Genomic DNA, 18849 nt, shown 5'->3' on the forward strand with positions numbered 1-18849 from the left:
TCATGTGTGCCAGATGTCATTAAATCTAGTGAATTCCCTGATTAAAATGCAATGCCCCCCACCCCACCCCGCTATGATATGTAAGTGTTGGTTTTTGAAGCATTGATCTTGGAAGAGGTGTGTGTGTGTGTGTGTGTGTGTGTGTGTGAGAGAGAGAGAGTGAGAGAGTATGAATATGTGTATATCCTTCCCCATCCCAATAAAAAAAGTGTAAACAAGACAAGCTACCAAAACCAAAAAATCCTAGGTCTTCATCAGGGCAATTGAGAAATAACACATAGGCATTAAGGACTTAAAATAGTCACTTTATAAACTGTCTAAGCCGTGTCTGTGCCCTTGTTAGCTAATCTGCTAATCCGTTAAACACAGCTTCTGTGTGGCACAGCATTCTGTGTCTTTACATGCCTCTGCATCCACCTTTCCAGCACCTCTGGATTCAGAGTTTGGGCCATGTAATTAGGTTTCTTGAAAGGCAAGATTCTGCTCAAAGTGCACTGTGTCTAGCAAACCTTATAAGCAATATCACCCTCCACACCCTGAGTCACAAAGCCCTAAATCACAGGTTCCGTCGAGCCAGGATCGACTCTGCCTACCAGCCCTGAACCAAACTAAGAAGTCAGTGCAGGCCCCTCCCCTTTCTGGGAAGAGGGCCTTCTCCACTCTTAGGCACCCAATTGCTCATGTTATTGTCCCCTCTTCCTTTTACCCAAAGGTTAGATGCTTTCAAGAAACGACCTGAAATTCATTCAAAACAAGATGATGAATGAGGGATAACTTCAAATTACCCTTTCCAGAGGATTTTTTTCCCTTCACATTAACAAGGATCAAAGTCTTAAGTTTAAAAAAAAAAAATCCTTCTTTTCTGTTATCTAGGGATGAGGAGTTATTTCCTAGGACAGTAGGGTGTTCCCAGTGCTTCTGGGGTCACATGAGGGCTGTGCTTCACACGCAGCTTTCACTGTCTGCACTGCTCCAGCCGCTCTAAGGCTAAGGCATGCGGAGCACCGCACCACCCCACCCCACCCCACCACCCCACACCACCCCAGCTCGAAGCTGGAGACACGCGGGCTACGCAGCAGGATTTCTCTTGTCTCAGAAGGTTACGGAGAGGGATGCACATTACAAAACTGTATCTTCTGCCCAGGATCGTTCTTGGAATACAAAGACTACCTCTGAGAAAGAACCTTACACACAGCGTGGATTTCTCAGGTGCCTGCCTTTGGAATAATCTCTCTAATTATCCTTGTATCACAATAATGACCATAGGAACAGTCATGATAAATGCTGACTGTGTCGAAGTTTCAGGACACAAGTCTTCACACGTGACATTTTCTCCCTATGAGGTTAGAGCGCTTCTTTCTACATCGGGAACTACGCACTACCTCCAAGAGCCTTGAATCCAGCACTATGGGGACAGGGGTGACTCAAGGACACTTTTACAAAAGTTCTTAAACCTGGAGTGGCACCAGCCAACACCAGGTCAGTCTAGAATCAGGGGAGAGAAACTCAGCTGAGCCTGGAAAGTAGGGCCGCAGCCATGAAGAAATCCAGACACCCATGGGACATGCAGCAGAAGAGAGAAAGGTGGGCAGGCCTGGGGGCCGCTGAGCAGGAGCTCTGTCCTGGGGCCTTTGCTTCCTGCTGGCTGGGAAGGTGAGGCAGTTTCCTGCTGGTGGTCTCTCCTTCTTCCAGGCCCCCAGCCTCTACATGCCTCCAGAAGTGGTCTTGGCCCCTTGAGTTTAGTGGGGAGACTAGCTTTGGGGGAGGGCAAAAACAGGGAGCAAGACATCAGCAGGAACAAAAAGCCTCCCATCAGTTATGGCGTTTGTGGTTTTCAAAGCGCTTCCATAGCCATCATCTCATCGTACACTGATCCTGTGAAACAGGTGCAGGCAGTATTCTCATCTGCATTATAGAGAAGGGGAAGCTGAGATCTCAGGGTTTCTGGAGAAACCCTAGAAGGGGAGAGGGGAGAGGTTGGAGCAGCAAAGAGCTGCCACAAAAACTATGACTCTGGACAAACGTGGTGACTCTGGACACTGCTGAAATCTGGGGTCAGGTGGCGAGATCCCTGAAGGCCACCTCTGGTCATGCACTAGTCAGCAGACTGCAGTGGCAGCTCCTCGAGCCAGGCCTGCCCGGCCCAGCCCCTGCTCCTGGCCTGTCCTTCCCTCTCTGATGGCAGCCACTGCCCACGGCATCTATCCTTCCCTGTCTTCCTCCTTCCACCTTCCGATCCGCCCATGTTCCCAATGCCCAGGCACAGAGGGGAGGGCAGAGGACAGGCAGGGGGGAGTCAGAGCTGTCCCTCCCGCCCCTTCCACAACAACCCAAGCCTCTTCCCCACCTGTTTCGAGCCTCTCCTCAAGCTGAAACTAGAGTGACATGGATTACATGTGCAGTCTTAGGTGCTCTTTCAACTACTCTAATAAAGAAGCAATTTAGGGTGAGGACCACAGCTAACACCCAACACTTCCTATTGGATTGGAACTTAGGCCGTCTCACTGAATCAAGGCTCTTAACCACTGCGTTCTCTCATAAGAGAATCTCCAGTTAGGCCTGGCTTTGGGGGTTAGTTCCCTTCCTTGAAAAGCCTTCCAAAGTAGACTGGACAGTGGCTGGAATGGAGGTGACACAGGAGGCGCAAAGGCCGAGGAAAGAGCTCATTCATTGAGAAGAACACACAGGAGCCAGGCGGCCGTAGGGCAGCTTCCAGGACAGAAACCAAATCTCCCAGCGGGCCTCTGAAGTGGGGCTGCTAATGGAGATCTCTAGACCCTAGTCTCCTGGGGAGGGAGAGTGGCCTGGAGATTTCCTAGGAGCCTGACACATATGTGGAGGAATATGTACACACCACCGCGATCCACCATGACAGCAGCGGCACCCCAGATCGGCTCTGCTGTGACAACAGGGGACAGCCCAATATGGTATGAGGAACCCCTTGGTGGAACTGATGGGATGAAACAGTGACCTGCACCCAGCAACACAACATTAATGCCGCAGGCCCACACCCTGACCACAGGCGCGCACACACACACACGCGCGTGCTCCGCCGGGCCCCACCTGTCGTCACAGTAGGTGAACTTCATGTCCATGCTGTGGCGGCTCAGGAAGGTCTTGCTGTCCAGGGGGATGTCCATGTGGGACGGGTGCTGGATGGGCTCACACATGATGATGAGGCAGGACAGCAGCGGCTCCTTGCAGCCACAGAGACTGCTGTGAGGGGGGCAGTTGTTGTAGACCTTCACCTGGCCCGTGCAGTGCAGGACCTGGAGACCAGCCGCGGAGGGTCAGACGTGGAGCCGAGAGCCAGGGGCGGGGGCGGGGTGGGGGGCGCACTCGGTACTCCAACCCAGGCCTGACGTCCTACCTTCCAGGTGGCTGACTTGAGGTTGACGGTGCGGCCTCTGTTGGTGACTGTGCACTTCATCCTCATGAAGAAGTCCCGCTCTGTGGACATGTCTTTGCTTTTCTTCCCAAAACCAGAGCCTGGATAGAGAAGGGGAGGGAAGCCAGCTGAAGTTTCGTGTTTGTATTCAGGGAGGGGGGGCAGTTTTTCAGGGCAACACGTGTGTGTGTGTGTGTGTGTGTGTGTGTGTGTGTGCGCGCGTGTGTGTGTGTGTGTGTGTGTTCCCCGAGGAGCGGCTCTCTGAGCACGCGCAGCCTGCCCTGAATGCTCCGTGCCCCCCTGGCTGTGGACCAAGGCTCGCTCATCTGCAGCCTATCTCCCACTGCTGAAGGGTCGGCGCTGTTCCAGCGTGTTATCTCCCACTGCACCTCGCACTCCAGGGCGGCCAGGCGATGAGTGACCATCGGCCGTGATCTCAGCAAACGTCTCCCGGGGCGGGTCCAGGTTCCAGAGACGGAATTCCAAGGGACGGTCTGGGCGAGGCCACAATTACTCCAAGGGGATAAGCCTCTCGGGTTGGACATGTCCCTTAGACACCCCTGTCTTTTCTTCATTCCTGTCCCTCCAGTGCCCTAGTTTCACCCTGCAATGGCTGCATTCAGGGTCCTGCACCATTTGCTTTCTCCCTAAAGTGACACAGGTCAAGGTTCAAGAGAGACTGCTGGTCCAAATCTCCTGTGGGGAGCAAGTTCACCTTGAGGATTAACTCAACACAGATCATATCCTTTCTCAGCCAGAATTAAATAAATCACCAAGACAAACAAGATCGCTTCCTTCCTTATAGTCTCCAAATAGCCTGCCCTTCAGAACCTCTCCCACTTTTTGTTTAAAAAAAAAAAAAAAGTGATGAATGCAGTAAGCACCAGCTGAGCCCCCCTGTCCGTGTCTAAATTCTGCCATCCTGGACCTTCCAAGGTACACTCCTGCCCCCTGCCCAGCATCTCAGAACAGACCAGAGCCTTGTTTCAAATAATCACACCCCTCCCTCTGGCATGGCCACCAGCTTCTGAACCTGAACCCCCAGGGGGCTGTGACTTATTTGGGTGACACAGCCCCAAATCACTGTGTGTTGAATGAATTGTGGCACCTTTGAATTTATCTTCAACATCCCTAGGAGAGCCCACTAAGTAACAGACCAGATGGTGAATCTTTTTTTTTTTTTTAAAGAGAGAATAGTCCTCATTCATGATTATAAAACCATCTCTCCCATACTCAATTATGTCTCTTCCTACAATTCTAATTCCCACGAGTGGGGTTTGCACATCATGAGACATTCCTGTATCTTGGGGCCTGGACGCAGCACCAGCTCAGGTGCTGGGAAGTGGGCTGGAAGGACTCATTTGTGGCTGTGACATGGGTTAGGGCTGTGGCCTCCTGACCTGTTAACTTCTGAGTCTTCCCCATTCTGCCATTTGGTTAATCTTTCTAAACACAGCTCCAGCCAGATTACTCCACCTCTGCCCCAAAACTTCCACCAGCTCCCCTCTGTCTACAAGGAAGAGGATCGAGGCCCAATTCCTGGCCTTCAAAGCCTTCCACACCAGCCTCACAGCCTTATCTTTCCCTGGGTGCTCGCACTAACCCTGTGCTTACAGATCGTTCAGGTCGGCACCTTCAAAGGCTTTGCTGATTCACTGATTTGGATCCCAAGTCCTCAACACAGAGACCAAGAGATCTAAAGTTCCACTCGGATCAACAGAGTCGAGTCCTGCTGAATCATGGCACCTGGGAGCTGGAAGGTCCTAGACTTTGCCTGGTCCAATACTGTCACTTTGAAAAGAAAGACTCCCAGAAACAGAGCAATGAAGTGACTCGGTTCAGATCACACGATCAGGTTGAGACTAGGGTCAGAGGTTGACCTAAGACTGAGAACCCAAGGGCCCAAGGGTTTCCAGAGCAGAGAAATTAAGAGACTTTTTGGTTTTCTTGGGCTTCCAGCACCTGTTTTAGAAAGGGATTCAGAAGCTCTGGCAGCCCCTTCCTCACAGAACCGAACAAGAGTTTCTCAGCGGCACAGAGAAGACAGTGAACAGCCCACAGTGCTCCCCAGCCTGTGTACGCCCGGAGCCAGGTGGCCTTCGGGAGGGAGAGCAGAGGCGCTGGGCGGGGAGGCCGTGGTGGGGTGGGTAGAGGTGGTGGTAATCCTGCGCTTTGCAGGCTTGGTCTGTAACAGGGTAGAAGTGGGCCAGTGAAGTGTCTGCTTTTGCAGCATGTGTGGTAATAAGAGCAAAACCTTGCAGGCTTGATAGCACTGCCTCTGTCATTCAGGTTGGACGAGCACACACTCCATGGCAGTGACAGGTGAGAGACAGAAAAGGGGATGTCTAGGCTCGGGCACAATCTGCCCAGGGCAGAGATCGACTCTCAGGTGCAGAAGGGACCTTGAAAGCCATTAAGTCCCCTTCTTCTCAAAGCTTCAGTCCACTTGACAATATGCCCATCTGTGCTTTTGCTTGACTGTCCCCCGTTACAAGAGATGAAGCGGCAAGCTCTGATTGTCACTGCAAAGCGCCTTCTGCTTGTATAGGCCCTTCAATCCACTGGCATCTGCTGGAGGCCCCACAGGGAGGGTGCAGTGCACGAGACCTTATAAATCTCTTCTCCATCAAAAACTACCTGTCCCATTTCTTATCACCAGGAGGCCAGATTCCTTCCTTGGCTCCCGGGGTAGCTAGTCTCTAAAGGTGGCCCCAATGAGCCACATCTCCTAGTATTCAGGGCCTCCTGTAGTTCCCTCCCACAGTGAATGGGGCTGGCCTGTAACTCACTCTAACAGCAGGACGGGGCAGAGTGGTGCTGTACCAGTTTCAGGACCAAGCCTTCGGAGAGCCTGGCAGCTTCTACTTTTGCACTTTGGGGGAGCCCTGAGCTGCCGTGTAAGAAGTCTGGCTACCCTGGAGACCCCACGTGGAGAGGGAGAGGCTCCGATACCTCACAGAGTGAGAGGGAGGTCCAGCCGTGCCCGCATCCCAGCTGAGCCCCAGCCTCCAGCTACCGGCCACAAGGTCCCAGGGGTGTGGGTGAACCCTCCGGTCATCCCACCAAGTCCAGCCTCCTGACATCACATGGAGCAAAAGAACCACCCACAGAACCCGCAGAATCATGAGAGCTAATAAAAGTACTGTTTAAGCCACTACGTTTGGGGCAGTCTGTTACACAACTGTCCTCGGGACAACCACAACGGTTCCCATGACCATTCTGGCACAGATGAGCTGATTGGTTTGGGTGGTGTCATTTGGCAGAGATGCTGGATGCTCAGGTGATGAAACCTTCTGGAGACAGTGTCCTAACCTGAAGGAGTGCCCTAGGAGTGTGACATCAGGCCCCAGGAAGAGCCAGCAGGAGATCCTTCTGAGTACTAGGTCCTTCCAGGGCCCTCGATCTCATCTCCTAGGCTCTGCTGGGTTTTTTATGGATGTCAGTGTTTTTAGATCATGATGGCCATGTTCCAACCGTCCTACATTTGCAGACAAAGGTAAGGCAGATCCCCTCCCAGGTGGTGTGAAAAGAAAAGAAAAGAAAAACGCAATGAAGAATACGTTACCATTTTTGAGACTCAGGTTCTCACGGATCTCCTCGTGGTCACAGGGATGAGTGAAGTCAAAGATACTGTGCCCTGTTAGCTCCACCTGTTTCAAAACAAGGTTGGGCTTCATTATTCCTAACACTGAAGAAGAAGTCTCCAAGAGGAAGCTGGGCCCCCTTTTCACACTTGGAGAGAGGGAGGAGGCTAAGTCAGGTCTTCTCAGGTTCCACTCCACAGGTCCACAGACACACCAGTGTAACAGACTTCACGATGGATGTGGTTCACAAGGGTGGCTCTGTTAATCCAGTCGGCAGAGCTGTCCACCAGGGTGGCCATCAGCAATGCTAAGCCCAATGCCAGGGGTTCTCAGTGTGTTCCTGAGGTTTGAGGCTTGAAGTCAGAGAGAAGCAGGGTGGGCATATGCAAGGAGAGGTCAGGAGGGAGGTGATCAGAACCTTCCGCTAATTTCTACCCCCAAGTGGAAACGCTTTCCCTCCCTTTCTGAAAGAGCCAGAGGAGGGTGTCACCTGTGTGAGTCCCATGAACTTGCTGATGTTTTCTGACAGAAAGATCATGTCGCCATCTTGGGTCACGACGGCAATGAAGCCCTCCAAGGCTTTCAGGTACAAGTTGTCCATCTGCTGGTCAGCCTCAGCTTCAGGCTCACTTTCAGAGCAAACTGGAAAGAGACAGGGTTGGACGGCTTGCATCAATGTGTTAAAGCAGATGTGACTGGCATGGACGGATGTCTGCCAGGGATGGCTCAAAGGCATTACGTGGATTTTTCTGGAAACGCACACTGCCAACCATCCAAGTGTCCACCACGGGCTCAAGCAGCAGGCATCTGATGAACCCACTGCACAGAGGACACCCTGACAGGAGCTTTGCAGGCAGTACGGCTGTTGTGGCCGCATACTTGTGGTACCAGTGGCAGTGGCGGCAGTCGTGGTCACAGAGGCAAAGGCAGTTACAGGAGTAGTCAGCCCAATAATTTTCCCTAATGGATGTTGAACAAGGACAGCATATCAGGTACTGCACTGAGCATGCTATATAATCTTCAAGACACCTGTGGGGCAAGTACTATTTTTTTGTCTCATCTTATAGATGAGGCCTGGAGAGGTAAGTCATCTGCCCAAGGTTATAGAGGTTGCAGCTAGTAGACTCAGGCAGCTGAAGACAGAAGCCACACTCGTAACCATGCATAGGCTTTGGACTATTCCTCCTGTTAGGCTATTACGACTCTGCGTAAGTAACAACCTTTTTGAATATTAGTTTCCTCATCAGCTAAATAGAGATAATAATTCCCATCTCTTTGAGTTGTAAGGATTAAATACGTATGTAAAATGCCTAAAACGTACCAACTATCATGATTCTGTCTCCCTTCTGCCCCTCTATGACACTGTCACCGCCTTCAGATTGCTCAAAACCTGGATGGGGGCTGCGTGGCACACAGAGACACAAATTAAGTAAAAACTTCAGGTGGACAGAATTGGGCACCCAACAGGCATACAGACAGTAAGTGCTGAAGGGTTCATAGGAAGAGGGGGTCGCTTTGGGGTGGTCAGAGACAACTGTTTAAAGAAGGGCATTTGAAGACACGCGTGAAAAACAGGGATCTCACTCTGTGAAATGAAAGGAGGGCTTTCTGGGCCTAGTGGGTTGGGCCGACGCTGGAAAGCATGGAGGTGGCAGAGCCTGGAGAAAGCTCCCTCCAGGGACGGAGAACAGGTCCACCTGGCTGAAGAGGAGGGTCCATTTCCCAGACTTATCGACTGGCCTCACGACGTGGGTCCAGTGGCCTGGAGCAGTGGCATCTCAGACCAGGCTGCTGCTGTGCTGGTGGCAGGCTGCAGAGGTGGTTGCTAGGGGCAACCTGGGAAGGCGTCCACTCCCCAGCCAAGCGCTGAGGAACCCTGGCCTATGAAGTATACCTCTGCTATGTGCAAAAGGCAGACTCAGCTCTTGTCCCAGCAAATACAGCTCTCAGGCCCCAGACCCTTGGCTGTTATGGCTCAGACCACAGACTTTATTTCAGCCCTGCTTCTCCTAGCTCATTATTTAACTCCAAATATACATTCACTTATAAAAATTTGTATTCATCCAGTACAAACATCAAGCCCAGTATGCCTCCCTTAATTTACAGAACAAGAGGATTAGAGAATAATTTGTCACTTACAAACGTTAACATTCGCTTAACTAAAAAAAAGGAGTCTTTCAAGCTGAGACTGTTCTAGGGAATGTAAAATGCAACGCATTTATGGGCCACTTGGCAAGGGACACATGGATACTGTGAAATGAGGTTCAAGGGCCTTTCTGGAAGGGCACTGGATTTATTTGGTTCTCTTTTCTCTTTTCCCTTGAGCTCCTAAATTTAAGCTCTGGGCCATATGCTGTTATTCCTCAAGAAGAACAAATCCAAATTAGAAGATGTTCCTACCAAGGGGCCTCAGTGGCACCACTGTGGACCATCCACCTTCAGGACACAGGGTCGGTGAATGTGCCGAGGTCACTCATGCTGCCCAGGGACAGGCCAGCCTTTAGAGCCAAGAGTTGGGCCATACAGAGTGAGTACTAGCCTAGTGACTTCCCTGTTTTGCTAAAATGGTGGAATGGAATGAGGGACACTCTTTCCTCTTCATAACCTGATTCAGGTGGCTAGCCTATGGGAGGGGAGACTGTCTGGGAATGGCCTTTTTACCACACACATACCCACACTTGATCCCTGCTTCGGGCGCCTGCCATCTAACTGGTTAACTGAACTGATGATAGTGAACCAAAGTTCCAGGTGTGGGTGGTGCCTTGGTCAATGTTCGTACTCTGGGTTAACACCTATATTTAAACAAGGGCTGCAGGAGAGACCATGGCTTGACTCAGTGCTTTCAAATTGGAGCGTGCACCGGAACCACCAAGAAAACTTGCTAAAACAAGGATTTCCAAGCCCAGGGCAAAGTAAGAATGTGGGGCCTCTTGTTGAAACATTAAACCATGCCCAGGGCCCTCCTGTGCGGGACCGCACAGGTCACACAGAGTCATGGAGCCACCCTGGATGTGCCCCCTGCCCAGAGTTCCTGAGTCGGTAGGTCTCAGGCTGGGGGCTGAGAATGTGCTTTTCTAACAAGTTCTCATGTGATGTGGATGCTGGTGGCCCTAAGACCACAGGTGGAGAATCACTGCCTTAACTCAAGGTCCTACGAGCAACCCTAATGCCGGGAAAACCAAGTTTGGCAGGTGGTGACCTATTTGGGGGATGGGTGAGGAGAGGTTTTCAGCACTGTTAAAAATCACACCAGAGAGGTGAGCACCTTCTCCAGACAGCAGAGGCCAGCCCTGTGATTTCTGGCCTATTGAGATTTTCTTCTCTTCAATGTCTTTGATCTCAGTGGCAACATTGACTTCAAAATCTGGAGTAATCCCAAGACAACCCTATTTGGGTTAACTAGGCCCAGAGGAAATAGTTCTGCTTAAAATTTCCTGTTTTTTAACAGTTCCGACACAGTCAAACTGGTTTCCATCCATGCCCAGTACACTTGCTTCCAGGAGGTGGCGAAATCGGCTGTAGCAGCTGGCCAGCTGGCCTCCAGGAGGGAGGGAGAGGGGTGCACAGGGCCCACGAATGGAAACAGAACATCTTGGAATTGAAGCCACCAGGGCTGGGGGGCCAGGAAGCCAGCAGGCCGGCCCCCAGGAACCCTGGGACAGCAAGGCCTCTTTCGTCTGTGGGAGGCTTTGCTGCCGCAGCACCTGCCTATACTCCTGGGGGCTTCGGAAGGAACCTGGCCAGCGTGCTGTCAGCTTGGAGCTGAGGGTGGAAACTGCGGGGCCGGATGCAGCCCTTCACCCGAGGGGCCGGAGGCTCAGGCACATCATCCGGCTGAAGACGGCTCTGCCTTCTCCTCTGCTCTTTCTCGGGAGCATCACATCTTCTGATGGGATCATTAATCTCTGACTCAGTGCTAAGCACATAGAAAATCCCCTCATTCACTACGCAGTCATTGCGCTCCTGCTACACGTCTGCCCCATGCTGGGCACGAAGCAGTCAGGTCATCTGTCAACAAGTGACGCTTACTAGATGCTCAGGCCTGTCCTGGGGAAAGTCGGGTGTAAGAGCATCCTTTCCCTCAAGGAATCCACAGACTGGCGGGGACGAGAAGGAGGAACCGCCGTAAGGCTGCGCAACAATCCACAGGAGACCGTCGGTGCCGGATAAAGAGGAACCCGCGGCAGGCGCTCCACAAACCCTCGGCAGGGTCCTTAAATTGCCTCGGGCTCCAGGTCTCAGTTACGTGCTTCCCAGGGCCCTTCAGGGTCTGACCCCAAAGCAGAGAGGTGGCTCATGCAGATCAGAGGCCCTCCGCAGAGATGCAGCATGCTGGGCCCAGGAGCACAACACGGTTCTTTAATGCTAAAAATAGCCCCGGTAAACAGGCTTTGATGACTCCCCACAGCCAGGATATGCGCGGGCTGAGGTTTCGGAGCACTTTTTCCGGAGCACCGCGCATTTCCTTCAGGCAGCACCACGCGGGGGGTGGAGGGGGGACGGGACCCGAGGGGCAGCAGGAGCTGGGCGTCTGGGGCGAGCGGGCAGGTGGCAGGGCAAACGCTCCTGACCGGGCCTCCGGGACCAGATCGTCCCAGGGCTGCTGGTCAGGGTGCATTTTTATTCCACCAGGGTTATTTTACCTCTGTTCCTAGTCTGGGAAGTCCCAGGAGTGTTTTGACTGGTCTTCAAACCACCCTGATGTGATCCTCCTGGTGCAGATGTGCTGTGCAGATGTGTCACCGGGTAGTTATCAACGAAAGGGCTTTCCTTTTACACCAATTCTTCCCTCCGGCCCACAGACCCACAACTACACCCAGCCCTGGGTGTGCTGACTGCAAAAGCAGACCCAGTCAAGCCATGAGGAAACTACTTTTTGTTTTGTTTTGTTTTTTTGCAGTACGCGGGCCTCTCACTGTTGTGGTCCCTCCCGCTGCGGAGCACAGGCTCCGGACGCGCAGGCTCAGCGGCCATGGCTCACGGGCCCAGCCGCTCCGCGGCACGTGGGATCTTCCCAGACCGGGGCACGAACCCGTGTCCCCTGCATCGGCAGGCGGACTCTCAACCACTGCGCCACCAGGGAAGCCCGAGGAAACTATTTTTGAATCACTTACTGGGTCATTAGCCCCACCTTTAAACTCCACCATTGCCTGGTAGTAGGCTTGGGCTACCCTCACATCTTTGGCAGAAGGCACTGTGTTTTATCTGACCTTGCAGGCCTCCCAAAGGGCTTTGAAAGTCCACCATTAGAAATTCATTCCTTTATTCTGTGCATAACTTACTATCCTATCTCACTTCTCTGTGTTACCCTTCATAAGATGTTGTGCTGGGCTGGGGTCAGTACATACCTGCTGACTGACCAGAGTTTTTTGGTTTAAGTTAAGGGAATGATCTGAACAAAGCATCTCTAGAAGAGATTGTACGATTAGCTGCTCTCAGCCATTAACATTCTGGCATGAATCAGCCTCTCAGCTCTTCACCAAACAGGACAGAAAAAGGCCTTGGTTTGGAAGGTGAGTGGGGCAAGGGGGTGAGACAGGAAAAAAACAAAAAAGTAGAGGTGAAAGCCTGGGAAAAGAAGTCCGAACGGGGGGACCTAAGAGGGCACCAGAAACCATATCTGCCTCCACAATTTTCCCTCTGGTCTCACTCTCTCCTGCATGAAAAGGTCACGGCAAAAAACTAAAATCACTTGTCCCACATTTTAATGTCTTTCCCTTAGCAGTCTAGAGACGAGGAAATCATAATCTCTTGTTAAGACTGATGTCTTCACTAAGCAAATGCCAGTGAATTAATAATAAACCTGACATTTGTCTTAGAAAGCTTGCTGCACACTGACCTCTAGCTCTCATGTAAAATGAATTTGATTTTACCTCCTATGAGTATGGGGGAAGCCAAAAATCAATTTTATAGTGAAAAGCCAGCTCTGCATAGCTACCACTGTTTAAGGCTCTCTGAATGCAGGAGTGAACCTCATCTGGTTACAGTTTGCGGAGCTCCTCTTGAAAGAGGATTTAAGACAATCAAGTGGTATTTCCACTGATGTTCCCGTCAGAGTGTGTTCTGTTCTCGGCCCAGCGTGGAAGCTAATATCATAAAGCTATTGTTTCAGTTTGCTTCCTGTGATACAAATCTCAATCGGCCGCCCAGACTCCCAGCCTGAATTTCTCAGCATTGAGGTTTCCTCTCCAACATTCCCACACAGAACAGCCTACTGTGAAAATCAAAGGGAAACGTGTTACTAAGTAAAGAAGAAACTTTTCTAAAGCAAAACCTGGTCTTTTTTAGCCTTTTGAACTCTGAGGTATGCAACCAGCTATTTCCTATCATAAAGTGAGCCAACATCGGCGCTCACCTTTGTTAGAAATGCTTCAATAATGGATCTGTGGTTTGTTTTGACTTGGGAAAGCTTGGCAACTCTGCATTTTGCTAGAAATTGCTAGAAGGTGGTAAGAGGACAGTAAGGGTTTACACTGGGTTTTCATTTACGTCATTTTTCCCAGAAGACTACTCTTATTATAAATCAATTTGCTTGTTCATAGTAAGTTTTATCTCTTAAGCTATAACTTACTGAGAGCCCATATGTGGCAGGCAAGAGGAAAAGGGCTTTCATATCCAATGTCCACGGTAAGTACTGGTATCCTCTTTGTGCGGATGAGAAAGTAAAGCTCAAAGGTAGTCAAGAGGTTTTCACAAGGCTGCAGAGAAGGAAGGCAGCCCGACTGAGGTTCCAGGGCAGGTCCAACTGTCCACAAATCCTGTACTCCTTTTCGCTGCATTGCATGTTTTGAAGAAGCAAAATGTGATTGAAAAAGAACAAGATCCTGTCTCGCATACAATTCCTAAAAACGATAACAACAATTGGTCTAAAGAATGTGTGGCAGCGGCCTGGAAGAGAAGGTACAGAAAGCCATCCACCTCCTCCTCCCCCAGGTGATGCATGTTTTATGAGAACTGCTCCTTCAAGGACACCCAGACCAGATGGCCAAATGTGGACACTTTTTATCCTTTTCTGTAATTTCTTTCCTCGGGACCGAGAGGACCAGAGCTGACACGCTGAGGGCTCTGGTCAGTCCAGGGCCAAGCCCAGCCAGAACACAGGCACTTTGCTTCCACACTTGCAACCGCCCTGGGAGGGGATGCGTTGATGTCTCGCTGTGGCCACTCTGGTCCTATCTCCCTGGGCATATCTGGCACACAGGGGGTTCACACCAGCACACATGCAGGCAGATGTGCTCAGAGCCTCCAATATGTGTCCTGTCCAAGCCAACCCTGAACCACTGAGGGGGACGGTTATGCATGGGAGAGCTCGGAAACCAAGGCCGTGCACCAAGAGCAAGGGTAGAAACAGTCACTGAGTGTGTGAGGACCTCCTGCAGACCCCAATGCTCAGGGCCAGCCCCTGGTGCCTCTGTTTAACTTTGGTTCCTCCTCCAAGGGAGAACCCTCCCCTTCCCCCAGTCCTCAGCCCTCATCGACATCTCCGCCTGGCCAGGTTTGCAGAATGCTCCTGCCCTCCATGTCTCTCTTCCCATGGATTCAAAAGGACTGGAACTCCAGGCGCTAAATGTGTGACTTGGAGCAACCTTAACTTTGCTGTGCCTCACTTTTCATCATCTGTGAAATGAGGAGAAACATCCTACAAGTCCAAATTCAGAGAGATGTCCCAGGATTAATGTATTACTCCTTTCGGGGCTCCCTGCTGGTGGAGGAACAGGGGTGGTGGTGGTGGAAGGAAGCAGCGACAAACCCAAAGAAATCGGTGTCTAAGAGGGGAATCCCAAGCATTGTAACAGGGAAGTTGAGATGCTTCTGGGTGTGGGGAAGGGGTCTCCGTTTAGTCATAAAGTCCTCCACTCCCTACTCTGTGCAGATGTAAAGATGATTCCAACACTACCGGACACTGCCCTCACCTGTCCTGGAGGACAAACTTCTTTAAAGGAAAAAAGTACACACGTGTCCTGCGATGGCATGTCCAAGCCTTTCTTATACTTCAGCCCATAGTTCCCTCTTCCTGTAGCATCTAGGGTGACAAGTCTGCCATTGCCTTGCCCTGTTTCCTTCAAAGTATTTATAGAGCAAGTCTCTGCCCTGGGTTCTCTCCCTCCTGTCTGCTCTTTCTTGAGACTTTTTAGATTTGCAGTCCAGGGTTAGCCCTCCAACCCTTGGATCCACTGAGCTGTTGTCCTACTTTCTGAAAGTCTTCCCCCCATATCCTTCCTGTGCTCCAGGGCCCGGAATAGCACATGCCGGTCTGGCCTCCCCGCCTCACACTAGATTCCCTCTGCTCTGGGTTTCTTTCCCAGAATAGCCACTTCATAACAGGATGGCAGAGTCGACCCCACTCCAAGGCACGCGGCTCACTCAGGAACACTGAAAAGCCAGCACGAGAGGACCTTCCCTTGCCCCTCCTCCTCCACTCACCACCTTGGATGCTGCCACCTGCAGTGCCACAGCCAGGTGGGGTGCGGAGGGGCACTGCCCGCTGCCTGCTTTTGTTAAGAAACTGGCAGACTAGAAGGGACTGTCGCATCAGACCTGACACTGGCAGAATCCCCAGGCCACCTCTTTCTGGTCAGGACTAACAGGAAATGGTATTTTGAAGAAGGTGAGCTCTAAGGGGATAAAAAAAGTTCTGTGAACTTGAGACTTGCAGAGATTATCAGGGGAGGTGAGAATTAGTTGGTTCTGAGGGGAGACTGTTACCTGTCAGGGGCTCCCCGGTGAGTAGCGTGGCTGGGTCTGGTGCTTTACAGACTTTCTCTCAGTTAATGCTTAAAGACACCCCATGCAGTAAGTATTTTAACCCCTTTTAACAGATGAGGAAACTAAGAGCAGAGACACTGCATACTTTGCCTGGCATCCTGACTAGTAAGAGGGAAAGGTCCTATGGGCGCACCTCCGCTCTGGAGAAAGTGGCCGCGGATAAGCACTAAGATGCTTCCTAAGGATTCACTCACCCTCGACTGGAGTGTGGGTCTGACAGCCAGAGCACGGGAACTGGGGAGCCAGCAAAAGCTGCCCTCATCCTCGCAGCCCTCTCTGTCCCCTCAGCTTCCAAGCACTCCCCTGGTCCTGCCCTTGCTCTTCAGCCCGTGGCTGTACTCACTGCAAAGGCCACCGCTGGAAAGATGTTCAACGAAAGAGAACGAAGAGCCAATGACGGCGTTTCTATGGGTGGGAGGTCTGCAGAGTGCGCGTTCCTGGGGAGGAAGACCTTCCCTCTGTGCCAGTGGCCTTCCAACTCTGGCCCAGTGGCACCTCCTGCGTGCGAGGGCACGTGGGGAAGGAGCCCGGGGGCCCGCAGCCTCACCTGAGGACAGGAGCTTATGTGTACGCAGGAAGCTGATGGCCAGCCGCATGATGGAGGCCTTGTCCAGGTGGGAGCTCACGCTGTGAGGCAGGGGCAGCTCGTGGGCCAGCTCGTAGAAGACCTCCGTCTCCTTGCTCCGCCGGCACCTGGCAGCATCTCGGGACTTCTCCTTCCTCCTCTCCGAGCTACTCCTACATCGAGAGGCAGGGGTTAGTCTCTAGCACGTCACTTGTCATCCCATCACACCCCTGGTCACGACATCCCCGGGACTCCCCACCCACGGCACGGCCGGACCCTCGCGATGAGCTGACGCGGGCTCACGCCAGTCACCTGAGCCGCAGAGAGTCAGCTCTGTACTGTCAGTTCTGCCTTCACGCGTCTCGTGTCTTCTCGGCCGCCTTCCCCTCCTGCGCGCCATGGAGTCCACAACAGGGCTTCACGTGGGTGGGGTTTGAACAAAGCCTTGCTGATTGAATCAATCCACTGGCAATGCCTGGGACCTGGTCCAGGGCTATCTGGGGACTGAGGTGAGTGCCCAGGGACGGAGAGGGAAGGGTGAGGAAGCTGTGGCCAGTGGCCCAGATGGCTGTCAAAGCCTCTGGAGAACAAGATGAAGATCTGCTTCTGGATAAAATGCTCTCAGAGACAATGAAGCCCAGTACGGGACCTTAGATCCCATTTCGTATCAGAGAGTGATTTCCACCGTAAAAATCGAAAATGCCACTAAAGCCCAAGAACGGTCAGCCAGATACCCGTCAGTCTGATGTCCCGACGTGCACACCTGCTGAGGGTTAAAAAGGACTGAGCACAAACACGATTCCTCTTTAATCCTGCCAGGACAGGCTACCAGCAGGCCTCATTTTCCTTCTCCTTGCAGGACAGAGGGCCACTCACCAGCTCTGTACGTTTATATTATTTAACCCGATTAGCCTCAGTTTTCTCATCTGTAAAGTGGTAATACAGTACCTGCCCCACAGAGTTAATGTGAGGATTGAATATGATAACTTCTGTAAAATCTTTTTTTTAATATAAATTTATTTATTTTTTATTTATTTTATTTTTGGCTGCGTTGGGTCTTCATTGCTGTTCACGGGCTTTCTCTAGTTGCGGCGAGCGGGGGCTACTCTTCGTTGCGTTGCACGGGCTTCTCATCGCGGTGGCTTCTCTTGTTGGTGGAGCACGGGCTCTAGGTGCGTGGGCTTCAGTAGTTGTGGCACGCAGGCTCAGCAGTTGTGGCTTGCGGGCTCTAGAGCACAGGCTCAGTAGTTGTGGTGCACGGGTTTAGTTACACCGCGGCATGTGGGATCTTCCCAGACCAGGGCTCGAGGCCATGCCCCCCGCGTTGGCAGGCGGATTCTTAACCACTGTGCCACCAGGGAAGCCCCCAACTTCTGTAAAGTCTTTAGTGCCACGCCTATCCCCATGGTAAGCAGTCAATGTTAGCTAATATCAATAACAAATATATTCATGAAAAGATCATCGTGAGAGTAAAAATGTTACAAAAGAGTACAGTATAATCCTATTTTCATGGCAATGTATTATACATAACACTTCCTATACTAATAACTCTCATTCTTACAGCTATCACGTGTATGGTACTTACTATGTTCCAGGGACTGTCTTAAGCACTACTGCACTGGCTTCTTTAATTCTCACAACTACCCTTGGAAGTAGTTGTTATTATTACCCCTAATTTACAGATGAGGAAACAGGTCCCTAGAGACTAAGTACAGTCGTCCCCCTTTATCCACGGGGGATTCATTCCAAGCCTCCCAGGGGATTGCCTGACCCCGTAGATACTACCGGACCCTACCTGTACTAGGTTTTTTCCTATACTTAATGGGCAGGTAGCGTATATAGCACAAATACGCTGGACAAAGGGATGATTCATGTCCTGAATGGGATGGTGGGACACTTCATCATGTTATTCAGAATGGCATGAGACTTAAAACCTATGAATTGCCTATTTCTAGAATTTTCCATTTAATATATTCAGGCTGGGGTTGACTGTGGGGAACTGAAACCATAGAAAGTGAAACTGTGGATAAGGGGAGACTGCTGTAATTCACCTGCAGCCTCTGCGCAGGTAAATGGGGAAGTGGGGCTTTGCACTGGGCAGCTGGGCCCCGGAATCCAGGCTCCTCTCCATCAATGATGTCTTGCCTCCCTAGGCTCAAAAATGTTACAGTGTCAGGTCAGTGAGGTTAGGAGGAATTTTTTTCTTAGTGCTTCTCTGTATTTTCTTATGTTTCTATAAAAAAAAAAAAAAAAAAAACCTGTATTTCTTGTTTAATAAACAAGTTTGTCTTTATTTTTTTAAAAAGGTGTCCAATGCAGTTCACGGCTCTCAAGGCCTCACCCAACCGGCTCCAGCTTGCTCTGTCTATCCTCTCTCCTGAGACTTCCAAAATCAGGGGGTGCTTCTCCTTTTGTTTGGCTGTACAGCCTGTTATCTGGACTGAAAATTCAGTATTTTGGGATTCCCGGAATGTTGACACGCCGCCTCTCAAACCGCCAAGATGTGGGGCAGAGGCACTGTTTTGACTTTACCACATGCTTCATTT

At 51.3% G+C, this 18849-nt stretch overlaps 1 protein-coding gene across 2 annotated transcripts in view; it reads right to left on the reverse strand.

Moving 5' to 3' along the window:
• The window catches only part of EPAS1 (endothelial PAS domain protein 1), an 88978-nt gene that overhangs the window by 23228 nt on the left and 46901 nt on the right, over positions 1 to 18849 (reverse strand). Inside the window, exons 2-6 of one of the 2 annotated variants that reach the window (XM_004264992.3) lie at positions 16286 to 16476; positions 7463 to 7614; positions 6954 to 7038; positions 3371 to 3489; positions 3064 to 3269 (exon numbers count right to left, since the gene is read on the reverse strand). In XM_004264992.3, coding sequence (XP_004265040.2) covers positions 3064 to 3269; positions 3371 to 3489; positions 6954 to 7038; positions 7463 to 7614; positions 16286 to 16476 — 753 coding nt within the window. The remainder of the gene's footprint in view (positions 1 to 3063; positions 3270 to 3370; positions 3490 to 6953; positions 7039 to 7462; positions 7615 to 16285; positions 16477 to 18849) is intronic. The other variant, XM_049696371.1, reaches the window with a different exon arrangement.

Source organism: Orcinus orca, chromosome 13, assembly GCF_937001465.1.
Source record: "Orcinus orca chromosome 13, mOrcOrc1.1, whole genome shotgun sequence".
NCBI classification, from domain to species: domain Eukaryota; kingdom Metazoa; phylum Chordata; class Mammalia; order Artiodactyla; family Delphinidae; genus Orcinus; species Orcinus orca.